At 43.8% G+C, this 19,851-nt stretch overlaps 1 protein-coding gene across 6 annotated transcripts in view; it reads right to left on the bottom strand.

The window, feature by feature from the left end:
- Positions 1-19,851, bottom strand: part of LOC144683621 (bile acid receptor-like) — a 191,150-nt gene that overhangs the window by 40,490 nt on the left and 130,809 nt on the right. For 5 of the 6 annotated variants that reach the window (XM_078546830.1, XM_078546828.1, XM_078546825.1 and 2 more), the window contains 3 exons: positions 17,913-18,053; positions 7,493-7,632; positions 5,968-6,072 (listed from right to left, as the gene is read on the bottom strand). In XM_078546830.1, the coding sequence (XP_078402956.1) occupies positions 5,968-6,072; positions 7,493-7,632; positions 17,913-18,053 (386 nt within the window). The remainder of the gene's footprint in view (positions 1-5,967; positions 6,073-7,492; positions 7,633-17,912; positions 18,054-19,851) is intronic. The other variant, XM_078546829.1, reaches the window with a different exon arrangement.

The following is a 19,851-nucleotide window of genomic DNA, read 5'->3' as shown; positions in this document are numbered from 1 at the left end:
AGTTAGCTCCTGCCGCTTCTGGTTATGTGTCACCGTGTCCTGCAAGAGAGAGGGATCTGTGTCAGCGAGTGTGATGTAATGCACTTAGATGATATGGTTGTCATGGTTGAATAGCTGGCAGTGTGTGCAAGCTGTGAGATGTCAGTGTGAGGCTTGCAGCAGTGCCAAGTGTGTAAGGGTGAGGTGGAGCTATGAATGTTAGGTATGAGTCATAATTGTTAGGAGGTGATGATGAGGCGTGGTGAATTGAGCAGTGCTGGATCCTGGTCACTAGTTTAGTTGGACTAATGGATCCGGGTTGCACGCTTGTTTTGGGATGATTGAATTGGTACCATAGACAGAGTAAATCAGCAGTCAGTTCTTAAAAAAGAACTCATCAGCTACACTTGTGTGCATACAACTCAAACCCTGTGTCTACATTACAGACTCTAACACTAGACTACTGACTTCTAAGGTAGCCCACGCTACTCTGCTATTGGATGCTAAGATCATGTGATCTTCCATTACAACATTCTTCTTAAAGGTATATTACACATCAGATTACCACATCCCTACCCTTTACTCAGAAATACATTTTACAGTTACAATTACAATTTTTCTCAAAACATCGAATTATTTACACAGATAAGCAATTTACAAGTTCAGTCTTTCTGGGGGTTTCCTTATGCGTGTAGAATGTCTCAGCTCTACAGGTTCAGATGTTTTGTCAGGAACCTCCTTTTCTGGTGTTGTCCAAACATCAGGTTCATCGGTGGGCACCTGCAAATTTGTTTCTTCAACTCTTGCAGGTACAGCCAATCCTTCAGAGACATCTGTACTCAGTTGAGTTCTTTCAACAGTTTCCTGATACTTTGTTTCTCTCCTCCTATTGTGATCTAAATGTCTCCATATGACTCGGTCTTCCAGTTTCACGTGGTAAGAAAGAGATCCAGTCACTGCACTTATTTCACCTGATAACCACTTAGGCCCTTCTCCAAAATTTGTCACATATACTGTCTCTCCTATGGTAAACTTTCTGTGACCACTATGCCAGTCATGTCCAGTTTCCTGACTTCCCTGACTCCTTTCCACCTTCCCCCCTAAATTTGGTGTTATTAAGCTCAATCTCATTCTGAGACAGCGTTTCATCAACAATTCCGAAAGTGTGACACCTGTTGCCGTGTGAGGGGTGGTCCAATAATGGATAAGAAAATGTGCTAGCTTGGTCACTATGGAATCTCTAGCTAATTTCTTCATGCCAGGTTTGAATGTTTGAACCGTTGTCTCGGCCATTGCATTCGATGAAGGGTGATATGGTGAAGTTTTTACATGAGCGATAACATTGAGGCTGATAAACCGTTGAAACTCAGCATTCGTAAATGTCGCCCCATTATCTGATACAACCACTTCTGGTAGTTCATTGATGGCGAAACTTTGACGTAGCTTGTCAATTGTAGCAGAACATGTTGGTGACTTCACCTCATATATGTCCATCCATTTTGAGTGAGCATCAACAATAAGGAGAAACATTGTTCCCATAAAAGGTCCCACATAGTTAATATGCAATCGCACCCATGGCCTTCCTGACCACTCCCATGGGTGTAACGGAGCTGTTGGAGGTAACTTTTGCAATGGCTGACGCTGCATACAACTTCTCACTATACTCTCTATTTTTTCATCCATTCCAGGTAGCTGCGTGCTATGGTCTTCATTCAGGAAATACCTGAACGTGCACTATGTAGTCCAGTTAACAATGGCTTTCATCCTTTTGGAAGAACAATCACTTGAGCTCCCCACAATAAGATACCATCCTGGCTGGTTATCTTTTACCTTCTGTGAAAATACAGTTTCATTTAGTCAGATTCCTGTTCTTGTGACCAATTGTGAAGAACTTGTTCTCAAACTTTCGATAAGACTGGGTCTCAACTTGTCCAATCTCAGATCTGTCTAGCACATACCGGTGATAAATCTAAGAAATTCAATAATAAAACGAGGTCTTGAGGAACTGGAACGCGCTCATCGTTTTCTTTCATAGGCAAATGACTAAATACATCAGTGTTTGCAATCTGATTTCCAGGCTTGTGGATGAAAGTATATTCATGCACTGCCAGGTTCAATGCCCATCTCTGTGTTCTTGCTGAGGCTATGGGTTGTATAGCCTTGTCCTCGCTGAACAATCCTAGCAAAGGCTTGTGTTCCGAAATTATAGTAAAATGACAATTGTGTACATACTGGTGAAATTTCTTGACACCAAAAATGATTGACAGGCCTTCTTTTTCTATCTGTGAGTATCCCTTTTCTGCTGTGTTGACTGTTCTTGATACATAACCAATAGGCCGTTCTGAGCCATCGTCCATTTGATGGGAGAGTACTGCTTCCACTCCATAGGGTAATGCATCACATATCAAAACTAACCCTTTTCTTTGGTCAAAATGTACTAATAGGGTGGATGAGTGTAACAGTTGTTTCACCTTTGTGAAAGTTTCTTTCTGTGGTGTTTGCCAAGACCAATATTGGTTTTTCTTGAGTAGGTAATACAGGGGTGCCAGTTCTATCGACAAATTAGGCAAGAAGCGTTCATAGTAATTGATCATCCCTAAGAATGAGTTGAGTTTAGGGATGTTTTTTGGCGCTGGTGCCTCTCTAATGGCTCTCACCTCTTCCTCAACCGGTTGGAGGCCCTGTGAATCTACCCAGTGACCTAAATAAATTAGCTCTTTTGGTTGGAACGTGCACTTTTCTTTTTTTAAATGCACTCCCACCTGTGAGAAATGTTTCAAAACTTCTTCCAAGTTTGTCAAATACTCCTTTTCAGTGATCCCTGTCACCAGACGTCACCTAAATAAAGTATAACGTGAGGCAATCCCTGCAGAAAACTTTCCATCGTTCTCTGGAACATGGCTCAAGCTGAGGATACACCAAAAGACAAACGGGTATATTGGTACAACCTTTTGTGTGTATTAGTTGCGACAAATTTCTGGGAGGCCTTCTCTAACTCCAATTGTTGATAAGCATGACTCATATCAAGCTCCGTGTAGGCGGTTCCACCTGCCAGCTTAGCATACAGGTCTTCAATTTTTGGTATAGGGTGTCTGCCCAACTTAGCCACTTTATTAATAGTCAATCTGTAGTCTCCACAAATTCGAACGCTTTGGTCGGGTTTAAGTATGGGGACTATTGGTGCTGCCCGTTCTGAAAACTGCACAGGTTGTATAACTCCCAGTTTCTCTAATCTGTCAAATTCAGTGTCTACCTTTTCTTGCATTGCATAAGGTACTGGTCTTGCCTTCATAAATTGGGGGGTAGCATCTGGATCCACATAAATTTTTGCTTGTAGCCCCTGAATCTTCCCGAGTTCATCTTGGAAAACGAAGGCATATTTTTGTAGTAGCTCTGGTAGCCCACTAGCTCTCAGCTGGAAGATCTCAGCCCAATCCAATTTAATTTCTTTCAACCAGTTTCATCCAAGGGGGCTACCACCAACAAGGGTAATTTTACTGATTGACTTCTGTACTGTACAGTGACCCTGCTTATGCTTTTGATTTTGATGTCTTCTCCCGTGTAAGTTTTCAATTTGGCATCTGTTTCTTCCAAATTTAATTTACATTCTCCATAATTCAGGTATGTGAAGGTATGCTCACCTATTACAGTAGTGGAAGCTCCTGTGTCCACCTCCATTCTGATAGGTCTATCATTCACCCTCGCTGTTACATAGATTGGTTCTGTTCTTCCTACTTTTAAATTATACTGGAATAAATATCTGAATCTGTCACTTCAGGCTCTTCTACGTTATGGATCTCATGGGTTTTTTTCTTTTGATTGAAAATCTGCCTGATTCTATCCTCGCAATGTCTCATGAGGTGTCCGTTTCAATGACAGTAAAAACATTTGATTTTTTAAAACTTCCATTCATTACAAGGTTGCCTGCTTCCACCTCTGTTACCATTATTCCATGTTTTTGCTGCTAAATCATTTCTTTCTGTTTTTCTTCAAGCAGTGGCTGCTTCCCGCTTCTCATCAGAGCTGTGCATTTTCGTGCCCTTTTTGAATGAGGCTCCCCGCCCAATGTGGAAGATGACACCATTTTGCACTCCCTGTATGGCTTTTGAGTTCCTCACTGCGCTTTCTATGGCCAGTGCTATTTGTAGCGCCTTCTGAAAATCCAAATTTGTTTCAGACAGTAATCTCTTCTGAATTATATCTTCATTTGTACTGCACATCAAACGATCTCTAAGCATATCATTTATAAATGTATAAACTCGCAATATTCTGTTAACTGTTTCAGATTTGCCACATAAAAAGCAACTGTCTCCCCTGGGGGTCTATTTCTTGAGTTAAATTTGAACCATTGCATCGTTACTGAGGGCTTGGGCTGGTAATGACTCTTCATGAGGTTTACTAAGTCATGAAAACTTTTTGAATCCGGGGGATCAGGTGCCGTCTAACTTCGAATCAATCCATTGGTCTCACGTCCACATGTGGATAAGAGGATCGCTCACCTCTTCTCCTCCCCAGCAATGTTGTTAGCTTGGAAAATGGATGCAAGACGTTCAACATAATGAGACCAATTGTCTGTGGTTGGGTGGAAAGGATCAACTCTTCCAAACTGCAGCATGCTTTAAGGGGACTGCTTCAACGATTAGGATGGAAATTCTACTTACGATTACCGTGCAAGGTATTTTGGTTCACTTGATTTCCTTCCTCACTTTTTCTTGCTTTTTTTTTCATCCTTCCTTGCTTTTTCCTCATTGCCAGGTTTTTGGATCCTGGTCACTAGTTTAGTTGGACTAATGGATCCGGGTTGCACGCTTGATTTGGGATGGTCAAGTTGGTACCATTGACAGAGTAAATCAGCAGACAGTTCTTAAGTAAAATGCATTCTACTTATTTACAAGGAACTCAGCTGCTACACATGTGTGCTTACAACTCAAACCCTGTCTCTATATTACAGACTCTAACTCTAGACTACTGACTACTGACTACTAAGGTAGCCCATGCTACTCTGCTATTGGATACTAAGATCATGTGATCTTCCATTATAACATTTTTCTTAAAGGTATATTATAAATTAGATTGCCACAAGCAGTAGGTGAGACTAGTGATGCAGCTGGTGGGATATGGCATTGAACATACATTCACTGACCATGATCACTCGTGTGAGGTCACTGGACTTTTTAAAGTACTGCATCAGGTCCTCAGGGCTAGACCTCAAACATTGACTGCCACAGCTATGTGGTTCCACAGGAGTCCTTGGTACAGAAGCTGGAAAGAGAGAGGTGTGATTTATCCACAATAGGCCCTCCAGACAAACTTTGTGACAGTCCCACTGTCTTCGCAAAGTTTGTCTGGAGGGCTTCCTTGCCCCCTGTGGATAGCTGGCACCTCTCAGCCTCTTCATTGCCTGCAGGAAGGCCTCCAGTGCAACATTGGAAAATCTTGGAGTTTGCTCTATGCCAGGTTGTGCCATTCTTGTGAAGTCCCCAGGTCAAAATCACTTTTAGAATGACTCCAGCACCTGCTCTTGCCACAATGCACCTCCTCTTTAAGTATTGAAGGCTTACTTTAATGCATAGCCTTTCACAATTTTGCACCCCCTGCTCAGGCATGCAGCCATTCAATAATGCACTGCACTGGCTGCATAGTACAATCAGCAAAATTAGCAGGCAGCACAAGTTTGCATGCTAATCCCACATTGTGATCCGCCTGCCTATTTTTGGGCGCTGCCCAGACAAAAACAAAATAAACTTAGTTATAAAACTTCATTATACATTTCAGCATGCATGTAAAAATGAAAAATAAAAATGAATTGCACATTTATATGGTCTTTACACAACCAAAAGCATGGGATACAGTACTGCTGGTCTAAGAGTGGAATCACAGATAAATCTAAACCAAATTACTTTTGGTTCTTTTGAGATAAAGTTATCATGTAGCTGTAATATTTAAATTGCAAAAAATATTTCTTTTTCATGCATTTTCAATACATACAAATTTTCTTGCTGCTTCTTGGGGTATTCGGTACTTGTGATGAGCTTCCACAATGTAATCAAGGAGCTGCTGTTGTTCAGGTGTGAACTCTACTCTCTCCTGGGTCTGTACAAGAAATAGAAAAACATTCAGAATGCCCCAGTTGATCCAGTGTTTTTAGCCCTTATCTAAACTAGATATATTGTGGAGAGGCATGAAGTTAGATTTGATCTGCACGTTAATGTGGTTTACCAATGTACTCTATATTATTATGCCTTGAAGCACTGATTTACTAATTTTGAGGGTTAGTATCCTGTGTAGATGATAGGGAATAAACACAAATCAGTGTTGAGCAAATAGTGAGATTCTCCTTTGAAAAGTCAAAAGAACCTCACCTGCTTTCTGGTATCATCATTATAAGTCCCATGAGCACACCAATGTACTTATTTTTGAAGATTTGCCTTTTTAACATATACCAACAGATTTTCACCATATTTTTGATTATGTTGAGACAATGGTTACCTAGAAATTATTTTAAGATACTTGTGTGATTGATGCAAGCCACGTGGACCTGCCGGCTTCCATGCAGAGAAGTGCTCCTTTCACATGAATGAAAGTGATTTCTACTCCATTAATTCCCAGTTAGTGTATGATCATCAGGACAAAATTGTGCAAATGAATGTTGAGGTCTCTGGCATCCTGCACACAGCCTTCATCTCATCCTCGATTGAAGGAAGGGAAAGATCAAAGGGTTCACTGCTTGGAGATTTTGGCTACTCTCACCATGGTTAATGACACTACTGTGAGCATCATCAAATGATGTTGGCAAGAGATATACTGAAGTTTATACTTCCACTAGAGTGACTGCTGAGAGGGCCATTGACATTCTGAAACCAAATGTCAATTTAGGAAATGTGTACTGGATCATAATGATCTGCTGTATGCTGCAGAACCAGGCGATTGATATGGAAAAGCACCATGCGGAGCAAGAGGTGGACGTGGCAAAGGAGGAGCCAGTGATACATTGTATGAGCAAGACAAAACTTCAGGCAGACCACAGGGCAGTCAGGCTGCTGCTGGCTGTTGGAGAAATCTCATCCTGGAAACAACAACAGCAACACATGAGCAGCAGCAATAACGTGCATTTATAAATCAGGTTATAGGAGACAAATGTTCCTAAGTGCTTCGCTGAGACATAATGTATAAATCTATTGTAAAAATGAAGGCTGAGCCAAACAACTACAATACAATTAAAGAATATGTGCAAAAGGATAATGGCTGTGTACAATGTATGAATGATATCTTTCAAAGAGTGTCAGAGTTCACATTTTAGCTTTGTACAATAGCATTGGACCCATGAGACATGTGTGAAAATGTGAAGAGTGTACTTATGGATGAGCAAAATGATGTGCAACTACTCTGGTTCCTCTCGCTCCACAAAAAAAAACCTTGCCGAGATGCCACCGACCTTTCCAAACAAGGAATATTGTTGAAAACAAAATATACACAGTGAGATCTTTCTCATAGGAAACCCAAATCATTTTACCTTCCCAGCCTTGGTTGTAGATGAAATCTGTTTGCTGTCAACCCCATCTTCCTCCATTTTTATGCTGCAGAAAAGGTCCATGACTTGCTTGGTGTTTTTCCGCAAACGTTTGGACTTACATTGGATTTCTGTCAGCAAACCTGGAAGAATTTAATAGGTATTATAACATGCTCTACAATAAAAGTAAAAGGTTTAGTAATGAAAACTAAAGCACTTTCTCTTTTCATTCTCTTATGAGTAGCCAACCTTCATCTGCCCAATTCACCATGATGCCTGTGCCCCATTGGTGGGCTCCCGGTATATCTTTTGCCTGTTAGAGGCTGGTAGGAACAAGTTAGTTCTAAGCTTTGTGTTGCTTCAGAGCTTTTATATGGTCAAATAAGAAGCAGCAGGCCCTGTCTTCAAGCACTGGCAGTGAGTAAACATTAGGCACTCTGGAACCTGGCTTCTTTTCATCCTTACTCACCAGCGTGTATCTAATTTGCTGAAGGGATGAAAATGCCCTGTGGTTTGTCTGAAGTTTTGTCTTGCTAATCCGATACCATGGTCACCCTGTGGACCACCGGATAGAGGGTAACACGGAGTGCCTCGTGTGCAAATTGTTTTTGAATGTCCACTTGCTGGCACTCACTCATCCTACCCAAAAAGCATCATAGGATACTCACCAGTCTTAAAAAAATGCCTTTGTTTCTTTCCAGGTAATCCCCTTTCTAGGCCTTTTTCTTTCTCCCAGTTCTTTCCTTCTTCCTTTCTTCAATCTTCAACTTTTCCTGCCTCCTCCCGATCTGCTCTTCTGTGTTGTATCTTTACTTTCTCTCCTGCTGCACTATCTTCTCACTTAATTCCTGAATACCTTATGCTTTTTCTTTGTCTCTTTACCCCCATCCCAGCAATTCTATTTCCCATCTCCATCTCCAGTCTTGGATCACCTGTCTTACTTTATTTGGCATATTTCCACTTCTACCATGTCCTAGTTTGAGGCTCGTTGACTTTTACAAGCCATCTTCCAACTCTGTCTCAACTTCTTCCCAAAGACTACTATTTAAATATTTTGGTTAAAATTGGGAGAATTTGCTCAGGCATATAATGTTATAGAGGTGGAAATAGACAGTCTTCCTGATAGATAAAATATGGGATTGCAAGCTCAGTATGTGGTTGAATGGACGCTGAAGTTAGGAATAGTCTTTGTCATGAGCTGGATGAGGTTTCCTAAAGCAAAAAAAATTAAATAAAAACTTTATTTTTGAATTAAAAACATGTCCCATCTCATGTCAGAGTCACATGAGGGGACATGTCTTATTAAATTTTTATTGTCTTTATTAATTCTTTAAATAGAGTTTCAATCTCCCTGAGGCAGCTCCGTGCCTCAGGGAGATTGAAGCGCTCTTTCTCGCGCATGCGCGAACTGCGCGTGAGACCTGCTCGCCCTCTTCCCCCCCCACCAGCACAGGCAGTGATCAGTGCTACCGCTCACGATCCATGCAGGGCAGGCCTTAATTGGCCCACCTATGTAAAAACGCGGTGCGGAGCCGATTGCAGGCAGAGGTCGGCTTCCCAACCACCCCCGCCCACCCAACTGAGCCACCCCACCAAGGACAAAATCCTGCCCAAAATCTATTTTTGGACTGTTGCTTTAAAGGGTGTATAATTGGGATTTAGGGATTTTAGAAGTTATTTTAGTAGTAATTTGTAGTTCTATGTGTGTGCTTGAAATTTTTTCTTTTGTTAATAAATATTTTAATTTAGTTTTTAAAAAAATCTCCAAAAGTCTTGGTGGATTTATTACTTCTGAATTCAGTGCACACATCTTGAAAGAAATACAAATTGCAAAACCGTTGTGATAGCATGATCAAATTTCCCTCATGGATTTGGCACACATCATCTGTAGTGTCATAACACATCTCATGAATGCTCATTAAATTAGCTACTCGCCAGAATCATGTGCTGCTTTCCAATCTTGCATCACGCTAGCCGGAAATCACATCCATTTGAATCTCATTTGAAGGAGTAACGCTTTAATCCCACATTTCCAATAAAGATTTTAGCACATCACATAAGTGTGCAGAGACTATTTTCAGTGAGGCTGACATTAAATGAATGTGAATCTCACCGAGGGAGACTATCACTGAGTGGGTGGCTGACTAAACCTTGAGATAAGAGGATTCAAATGTACATAATTGTAACACCTTCAGTTGACCAAGCCATTCATATAAACATCAAATGTATCTACAGGAGTGTAACATTTTTATAGTGGTAACACACCCGTGACCCAAAAGTGATTTCAATATTTCTTAACTTTCCTAATGCCTGGGTGCAGCCCCGACATCCGCAGCAGAGGTGGAGGAAGCCTGCTGACTGCTACGTCCTGATCTCTGCGATGACCTTGGCAGACATTTTCTAGTAGCCCAAGCACTGGAGGGCCCCAGCCTGAAAGGGTCTCCTGCTCAGGGGTAGATGCACCTTCCTTGGCCTGAGCAGCTGGAGTGGATGGGGTCACAGGCGGAGGGGACTCTGTGCGGCTGGAGACCCTTGGAGTGTCCTGAGAGGAGGCCTCCAGGGTGTCCAGGTGACTCTTATCCTTCCTGTGGGGTCTAGGGCTCCACCCTGACTCCTTGAGGAGAAGGTGCATCTGGAGGGAGGTCAAGGCGCCTTGTCCCTCTCTTGTCTACACATTGATGGTGCCCACCAGGGTTTGTGGTCATGGAGTTCAGGGCTGAGTGCAAATCTGGCAAAACCTGATGGACCAAAGTGTCCATGGTGGCCGCCAACCTTCCCATGGTGACCCTGAAGCATTCACATGTTGGGGCCATGACATCAGACGGACTCCTCCACCCTTCGCTCTAGTCAGCTGAGTGACTGCCGAATCTCTGCCTGATGTTCTGCCACCTGTTGTTGCATCTCCAGCATTGAGTTAGCTCGCAGGGCCTCATCATCCAACTTGGATTGAGTAGGTGGCTGGTCTCCAGCAGCCGTCCGAGTGCCAGAGACCGTGACTGTTCCTGCCTCCGACGGCTTCAGGGACGTGTCAGTGAAGTGTCCTCCAATAGGTGAGCCCGATCCTAACCAAAAACTATGCCCCACCGAGGTGTCTGTCTCTGTGCTGGTGAAGGATGTGGGTGAGTGCTGTGATGGTTCTTCCTCAGCTTCCTCTTCGGGCGTGGTCAGGCTGCTGGGACTCATGGTAGGCAGCATTGTGAATCGCAATCTGCTTGAGCCTATAAGAGAGAGAAGAGGGTTTTAGTTGATGAACATGCAGATTACAAGATTGCATGTTACTTACTGTGATTGTCAGGGTGTTATGTACTGATGGAGGTGTGATCCATTCTAGGTTGCTTAAACAATCCAACCTCCTGTTCCCTACAGGAATGATCCCTGTCCTCCCCAGCGATCTAGGCATCATCCTCCTCAAATTCCATAAGGGCAATTATGTAGGCCGCCCCTCCCCCAGTCTGCGCTCGTTCATGCTTGTTGTGGGCAAGATTGCCCTGGATGAAGACAAAAGAAATGTATGTGATGAGAAGAGATGGAGCAGAGGTTGGGAAAAGATGCATGCCCCCTGTGTATGGTGAGCCCTCCCCAAAGGTGCTGAGGATGGATTGTGTGCAGCATGATAGATGGGATGGTGGTGATGTGAAATTTTCCGTGAGACAATCAGTGGCGATATGTGTCCCCCACTAATGATTGTGTGAGATCCCTGAAGAAAGTAGCCCTTTGATTACAAGATGCCATGATGAGAGTTTGATATTGGAGGGAGCTGAAGGATGACTTACTCTGGCAAAGCAGATGAGATCATTTATCCTCTTCCTACACTGAATGGCGTTTCAGGTGCGGTGGCTAACCGCACTGGCGTCCTTTGCAATGGCCTCCCAGGCTGGAGAGATGAGGCTGGTATGTTTTCTGGAGCCGTCCCTGGGATAGAGCACATCCCTATGCACCCGCACTCCCCGTATCAAGGCCAGGAGGGCATCGTGGCTGAAGCGGGGTGCTGCCTTCTTCTTTAGGCTTGCAGCCTTCTCCTTCTAAGTGGAAGACATCTCTAATGGTCTCCTGGAGACAGGTGGGCTGGAGAGAGTGGGATGTGTGTGCTTGGCTGGCATATAAATATGGCGCCCAAACCTTTGACCCCACCAGGTAATGGCAGGATGGACGGATCAGCTTCTAATCCACCAGCTGATTCAGGAGATACTCACCTGTAAATGACTAATGAACTTACAAGTGCGCAATGGGAAGATTTCCTGCCATTTCACACAGTGGGATGCACACTGCGGAACCTGCCCACCATCAGTTTCAAAAACAGAAAATTCCACCCATTGAGTGTACTGTGGGATGGAGTCAGTGGCACAGGTATGGAGTTTGTACTGGGGTCAAAGACTAAGACCTGAATTGGCTTAGCCAAAATGGTGCCAGAGTCCTGACTGCAAAAGTCCCACCCCCCAACTACCCAGCACCTACTATTTTTGTCAGTCGTGGGAAAGGGGGCAGGTTATGGTTTGCATATCCATGGCTCATGGAGGCAGCTGCACGTGTAAAAGTGCAATTGTCTTCAAACAGATCCAATTTTTGCTACTGGGATGTCCAAGACACGACTTGTGGGCTTTACACTTTTCAAGAGAAGGTCTAATTTACTGGAGTTCAATGGAGAGGAAGGGTGCTCTTTTGGAGAGGTAAAGTACCCTTTTCGATAAGTCCAGGGACACCTTTGGGAGATGTCAAGTGCACTTTGCCACTGTTAAAAGTGACATGGATTTGTGTAAAAAGTGGATAAATTCACTGGAACTGTCAATCTGTCAAGGCATTTAAATCTCCCAGCCTTAAAATAAAAAAAAACAATCTTTAGTTTAAAAAAATTAGTGCTTGCTATTTTACCTATCTGTTTACTATGTCTGACATAGGCCTGAGGGTTATCATTATAGAATTTGTGGAATAACTGATTCTACAACCTATCATTATCACACTGTGGTGTCCATCAGTTCACAGCTTGGTCGACAGCTCCAAGTGGCTTTCAAGTCTTTGATGTGAGACTATGAAAACAAATGTTTGTTTTATGAGGGATTAAGGAATTGAAGGGATTTAGATGTAGTGAGTGGCATATCAGTTACTGCTTTTTAAATAGACAACTTAAACATTACTTTACTTCATCTCAGCATGGGTCCTGAGGTCTGCCCATGGTGGATACTGGGTGAGTTGGCATGGAGAGTGTAAGTGAAAAGGATGGTGGGTGGGGGCGAATGAGGTGGTAAGAGTTGATGCTAAGTTGGCATGGGCCTATAAAAGGCCATGGGGTGAGCATGGGGCATAGGGTGGCATAGGGGTAAGAGGGTTTATAGGGCCCATGGAGGGGCATAGTTTGGCATAGGGGGTATGAGGGGCCATGGAAGGTGGGTAGAGGGACATATATTGGCATGGAGAGTATGAGGAGCCAAGGGAGGGGTGGGTGGGGGCATGAGGTGGTATGGGTAGGGCATCGGGATGAGGGGGTGTGATGGGTGAGGGCTGGAGGGTTGTTTTATGTTCTCTCGTTTTTCTTTACAGCCGGGACAAAGTGCTGGAGCACCATGGCTGGACTTTCAGCAGTCCCTATGGCTGCCTCCACACTGTTTCTGGGGTTGGCGGGCTTGACTCCTAAAAGCAACCCCAGTCTAGAATGAAAATCTGACTATCCAGGGCGCTTTCTTCCGAGTTGGCTTTGCAGAGTCAGGAATTTTACTGACTCTGCTCTCCCAACTTGGGATTGAAAATTCAGGTTTAAGGGCAGAATTTTTCAGTCGGTGTGTGGGGGAGGTCCCAACACGTACAATGACATGTGATTACATCGGGCCTGTGTCCCGATGTCATTAAGCTGTCTCGCGATGTTTTGTTTGACGGGCACAAGCTGGAGTCGGCTGCGCGCCCGCCGATATTTAAACAGCCTATTAACGCCATTAAGGAAGTAATTAAGGTCATTGTTGACGCTGCCTGTCCAACCTTAAGGTTGGCGGGCAGGCAAAAAGACCAAGAGGCCTTCACGTTTTTTAGGAAACTTCATCCACGAGCGGGATGAGGTTTCCTAAAGATTTGATTAAATAAATAAATAAAATTTTATGAAATATGAAAATATGTCCCATCTCATGTGACATAGTCACATGAGGGGACATGTTTAAATAAGTTTTCGATCCATTTATTTATTTATTTGAAAACTGGTTCAGGAGGAAGCTCCGTGCCTCAGAGAGATTGAAGCATTCTTTCATGCGCATATGCGCAAGAGCGCTTGCCCCGACTCTCCCTCCTCCCCCCACCCATACAGGTACCCCTGAGCACTATGGCTCGCGTCTTACGCTGGGCGGGCCTCAATTGGCCTGCCCGCGTAAAATGGCAGTGCGGAGTCAATCGTGGGTGGTGATCAGCTCCGCGGTCGCCCCCGCCCGCTCCCGCCGAGCCTGCCCACCGACTGCAAAATTCAGGTCTAAGGCTTTGGCCTTGCCATTGTTTACATAGATTAAATTGTGACTTGTCCAAGACAATCAGTTTGACAACACGTCAAGAAAGAAAGCTAGAAGCGATAGATGATAGGGCTTTTCCTTAAAAGATATGTGACCATTAGATTGAGGAAAAAAATCTTCAAATGCATTAGGGTACTTAACCCGCTGGATAAAGTGCTCTACTGCATGGAACAAATTGTATTCAGATTTGACTATGTCAATTGTCCCCTGTCATTTAATCTTTCTATTGAATGACAGCTCAGATACCTGTTCCCCTGCGTCAAAATTTGAGCTCTTACAATGACTTCAAAGGCTTTAATGTATTCAGCTCTGGAGGTTTCATTGACACAGTTATGCAATGGGATCTCATTATGAATGCTTGGCTGAGCTCCAAATCCTATACATGAATTTAGCCCAGCAGACACTGCCTATATAGCTGTCAAGGAGACTGTGAGTTTGCTTATCTTGACAGGCCCACTAATTTGGATAATGGGGTGGGATTTTAAAGATCCCAGCTAACACGTTTGTAGGTGGTAGAGGGGGGCTGCCATGAAAGTACCAATTGGCTTTTCCATCACTGCCCTGGCGGCGCCCAACCTGCCGCAATTGTAAGGAGGTCTGTCACAGCCTAAGGCGGCCCACTACCTTGTCCCAACTGAGGCCCTTAAGTGGCCATTAATTGGTCACCTAAGGTCTGCTTCTCACCTGGCCTCAGTGTTGTGACCGACAAGAGGAGGTCATAGAAACATAGAAACTAGGAGCAGAGTAGGCCATTCGGCCCTTCGAGCCTGCTCCACCATTCATTATGATCATGGCTGATCATCCAACTCAATAGCCTGCTCCCGCTTTCTCCCCATATCCTGTGATCCCTTTCACCCCAAGAGCTATATCTAACTCCTTCTTGAAAACATACAATGTTTGACCTCAACTACTTTCTGTGGTAGTGAATTCCACAGGCTCACCACTCTCTGGGTGAAGAAATGTCTCCTCATCTCAGTACTAAATGGTCTACCCCGTATCCTCAGACTGTGACCCCTGGTTCCGGACTCTCCTGCCATCAGGAACATCCTTCCTGCATCTAGTCCTGTTAGAATTTTATAAGTTTCTATGAGATCCCCCCTCATTCTTCTGAACAGCGAATATAATCCTAACCGACTCAATCTCTCCTCATATATCAGTTCCGCCATCCCAGAAACCAGTTGGGTAAACCTTTGCTGCACTTCCTCTATAGCAAGTACATCCTTCCTCAGATAAGGGGACCAAAACTGCACACAATTTTCCAGGTGTGGTCTCACCAAGGCCCTGTACAATGGCAGCAAGACATCCCTGTTCCTTTACTTGAATCCTCTGGCTATGAAGACCATCATGCCATTTGCCCTCTTTACCGCCTGATGCACATGCAGGCTTACCTTCAGTGACTGGCGTACGAGGACACCCAGGTCTCGTTGCACATTCCCCTCTCTCAATTTATTGCCATTCAGATAATAATCTGCCTTCCTGTTTTTGCTACCAAAGTGGATAACCTCACATTTATCCACATTATACAGCATCTGCCATGCATTTGCCCACTCGCTCAGCTTGTCCAAATCACAGGTCAGGGTTGGGGGAAGCCCAGTAGATCACCTTGCTTAGGCCTTGGGAAAGAAGGGAGGGGAGGCCTTCCTTGCAGGTCTCCTTTCCTGATTTAAGCCCCCACCCTCCACAAGGTCTGCTATCGCCCCCCACTCCACCCCTGCCCTCTTACTCAAGATGCCCACCTCCCTGCACCCTCTCCCCCGACCTTCCTCCCCCACCCCCGGAGGCAGCTGCTCTGTCCCCACCAAAACTGCTCCCAGTACTTACCATCCATCAGATTGTGGTTTTTATTTACTAGGACAGGCTTAATCCCAGCAGTGGTCACTGCTCCCAAGAGAGCTGAAGGGACCACAGAAGTTCTCTGAAATGGGACTTCTTTTCAAGTGAGGGGTGGAATTCTCGCCTCCAGCTACTTAATGCTCCTCAGAGCATTAAATGGCTGAAGTGCAGTCAGCATCAACTGGGGTGCATTTCGCACCGCCTCTTTGGTTGGTGGGCAGGACACCCTACCACCCATTAAATCCTGCCCATTATGTTTTTGAAGAGATTTTGAATGAGTGTTTGTTTATCTCAGATACTGAAGCAGTTCATGTCCAAAAGCAGTAAGGCTTGGACAATATCCAGGTTTGGGCTGACAAGTGGCAAGTAACATTTCCATCACACAAGTGCCAGGCAATGACCATCTCCAACAAGAGAGAATCCAACCATCACCCCTTGATGCTCTATGGCATTACCATCACTGAATCCCCCATTATCAGCATCCTGGAGGGTTACCATTGACCGGAAACTGAACTGGACAAGCCATATAAATACTGTGGCTACAAGACCAGGTCAGATGCTAGGAATCCTGCGGCGAGTAACTCACCTCCTGACTCCCCAAAGCTTGTCCACCATCTACAAGGCACAAGTCAGGAATGTGATGGAATACTCCCCACTTACCTGGATGAGTGCAACTTCCACAACACTCAAAAAGCTGGACACCGTCTAAGACAAAGCAGCCACCTTGATTGGCACCCCATCACCATCTTCAACATTCACTCCTTCCATCACCGAAGAACAGTAGCAGCAGTGTGTACCATTTACAAGATGCACCATAGGAATTCACCAAGGCTCTTTCAACAGCACCTTCCAAACCCATGACCACTAGCATCTAGAAGGACAAGGGCAGCAGATAGATAGGAACACCACCACCTGGAAGTTCCCCTCCAAGTCACTCACCATCCTGACTTGCTATTTATCGCAGTTCCTTCACTGTCGCTGGGTCAAAATCCTGGAACTCCCTTTCTAACAGCACTGACAGTGTACCTACACCACATGGACTGCAGCGGTTCAAGAAGGCAGCTCACCACTACCTTCTCAAGGGCAAACTGAGGATGGGCAATAAATGCTGGCCCAGCCAGTGAAGCCCACACCCCATGAATTAATATTTTTAAAATGGCCTGATGCATGATTCCCACGATGAAAATCCAGCAGCGTATATGTACATAAGTCCATGAAGTTGGCAGGGCATGTTGATAAAAAAATTAATAAAGCATATAGTATCTTAGGTTTTATTAATAGGGGCATTGAGTACAGGAGTAAGGAGGTCATGCTGAACTTGTAGAAGACACTAGTTAGTCCTCATCTGGAGTACTGTGTTCAGTTCTGGGCACCATAGTTGAGGAAGGATGTGAAGGCACTGGAGAGAGTGCAGAGGAGATTCACAAGAATGATTCCAGGGATGAAAAACTGTAGCTATGAGGATAGAGTAGAGGGGTTGGGACTGTTTTCCATGGAGAAAAGAAGGCTGAGAGGAGACTTGATAGAGATATTCAAGATCCGGAGGGGTATGGACAGGGTAAATAGTGCGAAGCTGTTCCTGCTCAATGGAGCATCAAGGCCTAGAGGGCACAGATTCAAAACAATTGGCAAAAGGAGTAAAGGTGATGTGAGGAAAAATGTTTTCACCCAGAGGGTGGTTGGAGCCTGGAATTAACTTCCTGAGAGGGTGGTGGATGCAAGTTCGATCGAGGTATTCAAAAGGGAATTAGATTGCTATCTGAAAAGAAACAATGTGCAAGGTTACGGGGATAAGATAGGGGAGTGGGATTAGGTAGAATGCTCTTTCAGAGAGCCCGCACAGACTCAATTGGCTGAATGGCCTCCTTCTACACTGTAAAGATCCTGTGATTCTCTGATATGTTTAAGATATGACTCTAGTCCTAGACTCCCAACAAGCTAGTTAGAGAGATAGTTTCTATTTGCCTTATCAGTTCTCCTTAATATCTTGCAAACTTTGATCAAATAATCCGTTACTAATTTCCAGTGGAGTGTCAGGAAAATCAGCCATAATAGTTTTGTGAGGTTTATCTACCTTGTTATTTTTTTGGTGATTAATAATTACTTACATTCAGCCAGCATTCCCACTGCCTTACATTTCTTCAGTCGACATTCCTGACATTTCCTCCTCATGTACATATCCATTTCACAATTCCCACCAGTCTTACATTTATACACAGCATTCTTGGTGATACTCCGGCGGAAGAATCCTGGTTAGAAAATGAGACCATTTCATATAAATGGTTAATTACTCATTTAAGTAGACAAATCTTCCTATTTATTTTTTTAACTGATGTGTGGCATTAAGTGCTCATCTCTGTTTCTGCATGCCCCATACCTTGAAGAAAATCAGAGAACAGAGTTGCAAGTTTCTGTAAAGTTATTGTTAATGACAATGAAGATGTAACTATGTCCTGAAAAAAGGCACTGGGTGAAAAATTTAGCCACAATCTGTAAATGCCAACAAATAAATGGGAACAGGAAGCATGGTTGTAATATTAAAAATAGGTGAGTGGTGTAATTTTGTTTTGTTGGTTACTTTATGCTGAAAGGATGTTTCCCCATGTGGGAGAGACTAGAAGTAGGGGGCATAGTTTAAAAATAAGGGGTCACCCATTTAAGATGGAGATGAGAAGAAATATTTTCTCTGAGGGTTGTGATTCTTTGAAAATCTCTTCCTCAGAGACCGGTGGAAGCAGGGTCATTGAATATTTTTATGGCAGAGGTAGATAGATTCTTGACTAACAAGGATGTCAAAGATTATCGGAGGTAGGCAGAATGTGGAGTTGAGGCCACAATCAGATCAGCCATAATATCCTCAAATTGCGGAGCAGGCTCGAGGGGCCGAATGGCCTACTCCTGCTCCTAATTCATATTCATAACTCATAAGCATGCATGTAAAATTCTATCCATATATAATGGTCATCCATGGATGGTTGTTAGGAGACCAGCATTATACAAAAGTTTGTTTAATGAATTTAGGAAGAAGATTCAGCAAAATTTTAGGGCTCAATGGCCATAACACTGGCAATATCTAAACTGCACTTCTTCAAAATGCCATGTGGAACCTTCTATGTCCACCTGAGAGGGCAGTCGCGGTTTAACATCTCATCTGAAAGACAGCGCTTCTCTCTCAGTATTACACTGAAGTATCAGCTTTGATTTTTGTGCTTAAGTTCTGGAGCAGGGCTTGAACCCACAACCTTCTGGCTTAGGTGAGAGTGCAACCCATTGAGCCACAGAGACATCAAAGTGCAGTGATAGGTCAATTCACATCTGGAAACCGTTGCCGACAATAGCTGGTGACTATAAGGTAAAAAAAAAACAGCAGAACAATTGTCACAAAGGGGAATCTATGTAGCAGCCAAAGAAATAACAATCAAAGAAAAATGGTGCATAACCGTTTATCCCTTAACCAACATCACAGAAACAGATGATCAGATTACTGTTTATGGGATCTTGCTGTCCACAAATTGGCTGCTAGGTTTCCTATATCACAACACTTCAAAAGTACTTCATGTAAAGTGCTTTGGGACATTGTGCGGTTGTAAAAGGAGCAATATAAATACAATCCTTTCTTCTTTCTTATGAAGATATATGAGGAAGACCAATGGAAGATTGCCAGGCAGGTCAGGCTATGCCAGTGTTCTATATCCGCCCATGATAATCTCACCCACACCCAGATCAGAGGCACACATCCTCACTGTATCAGCGCATTGGCGCTTATGGAGGCTCCAATTCCCCTGGGAACCTGTGATGCATGTAGTCAATGAACAAAGCAGGTAGCACTAGCTGCATGCAGCAATCATGTAAAACAACTAGCAGCACAAATATAATGTACTGCCTGAAGCACGATGAATGGGCGAACCATGATCTCTAGGCCCATTTTATAAGGTTATCAAATTTAACTGTGTTTTGGGGCTGTTTCCTTTAATAGTTATTACAGTTATAAAGCATTAATAAGTATTTGATACAATGTAAATAAGTTGTAAAATATAATTTTTATTA

The sequence above is a fragment of the Cetorhinus maximus genome, chromosome 8, assembly GCF_964194155.1.
Source record: "Cetorhinus maximus chromosome 8, sCetMax3.hap1.1, whole genome shotgun sequence".
NCBI classification, from domain to species: Eukaryota; Metazoa; Chordata; class Chondrichthyes; order Lamniformes; family Cetorhinidae; genus Cetorhinus; species Cetorhinus maximus.
Note: the sequence above shows the minus strand (reverse complement) of the source record. Positions and strands in the feature narration are given on the sequence as shown.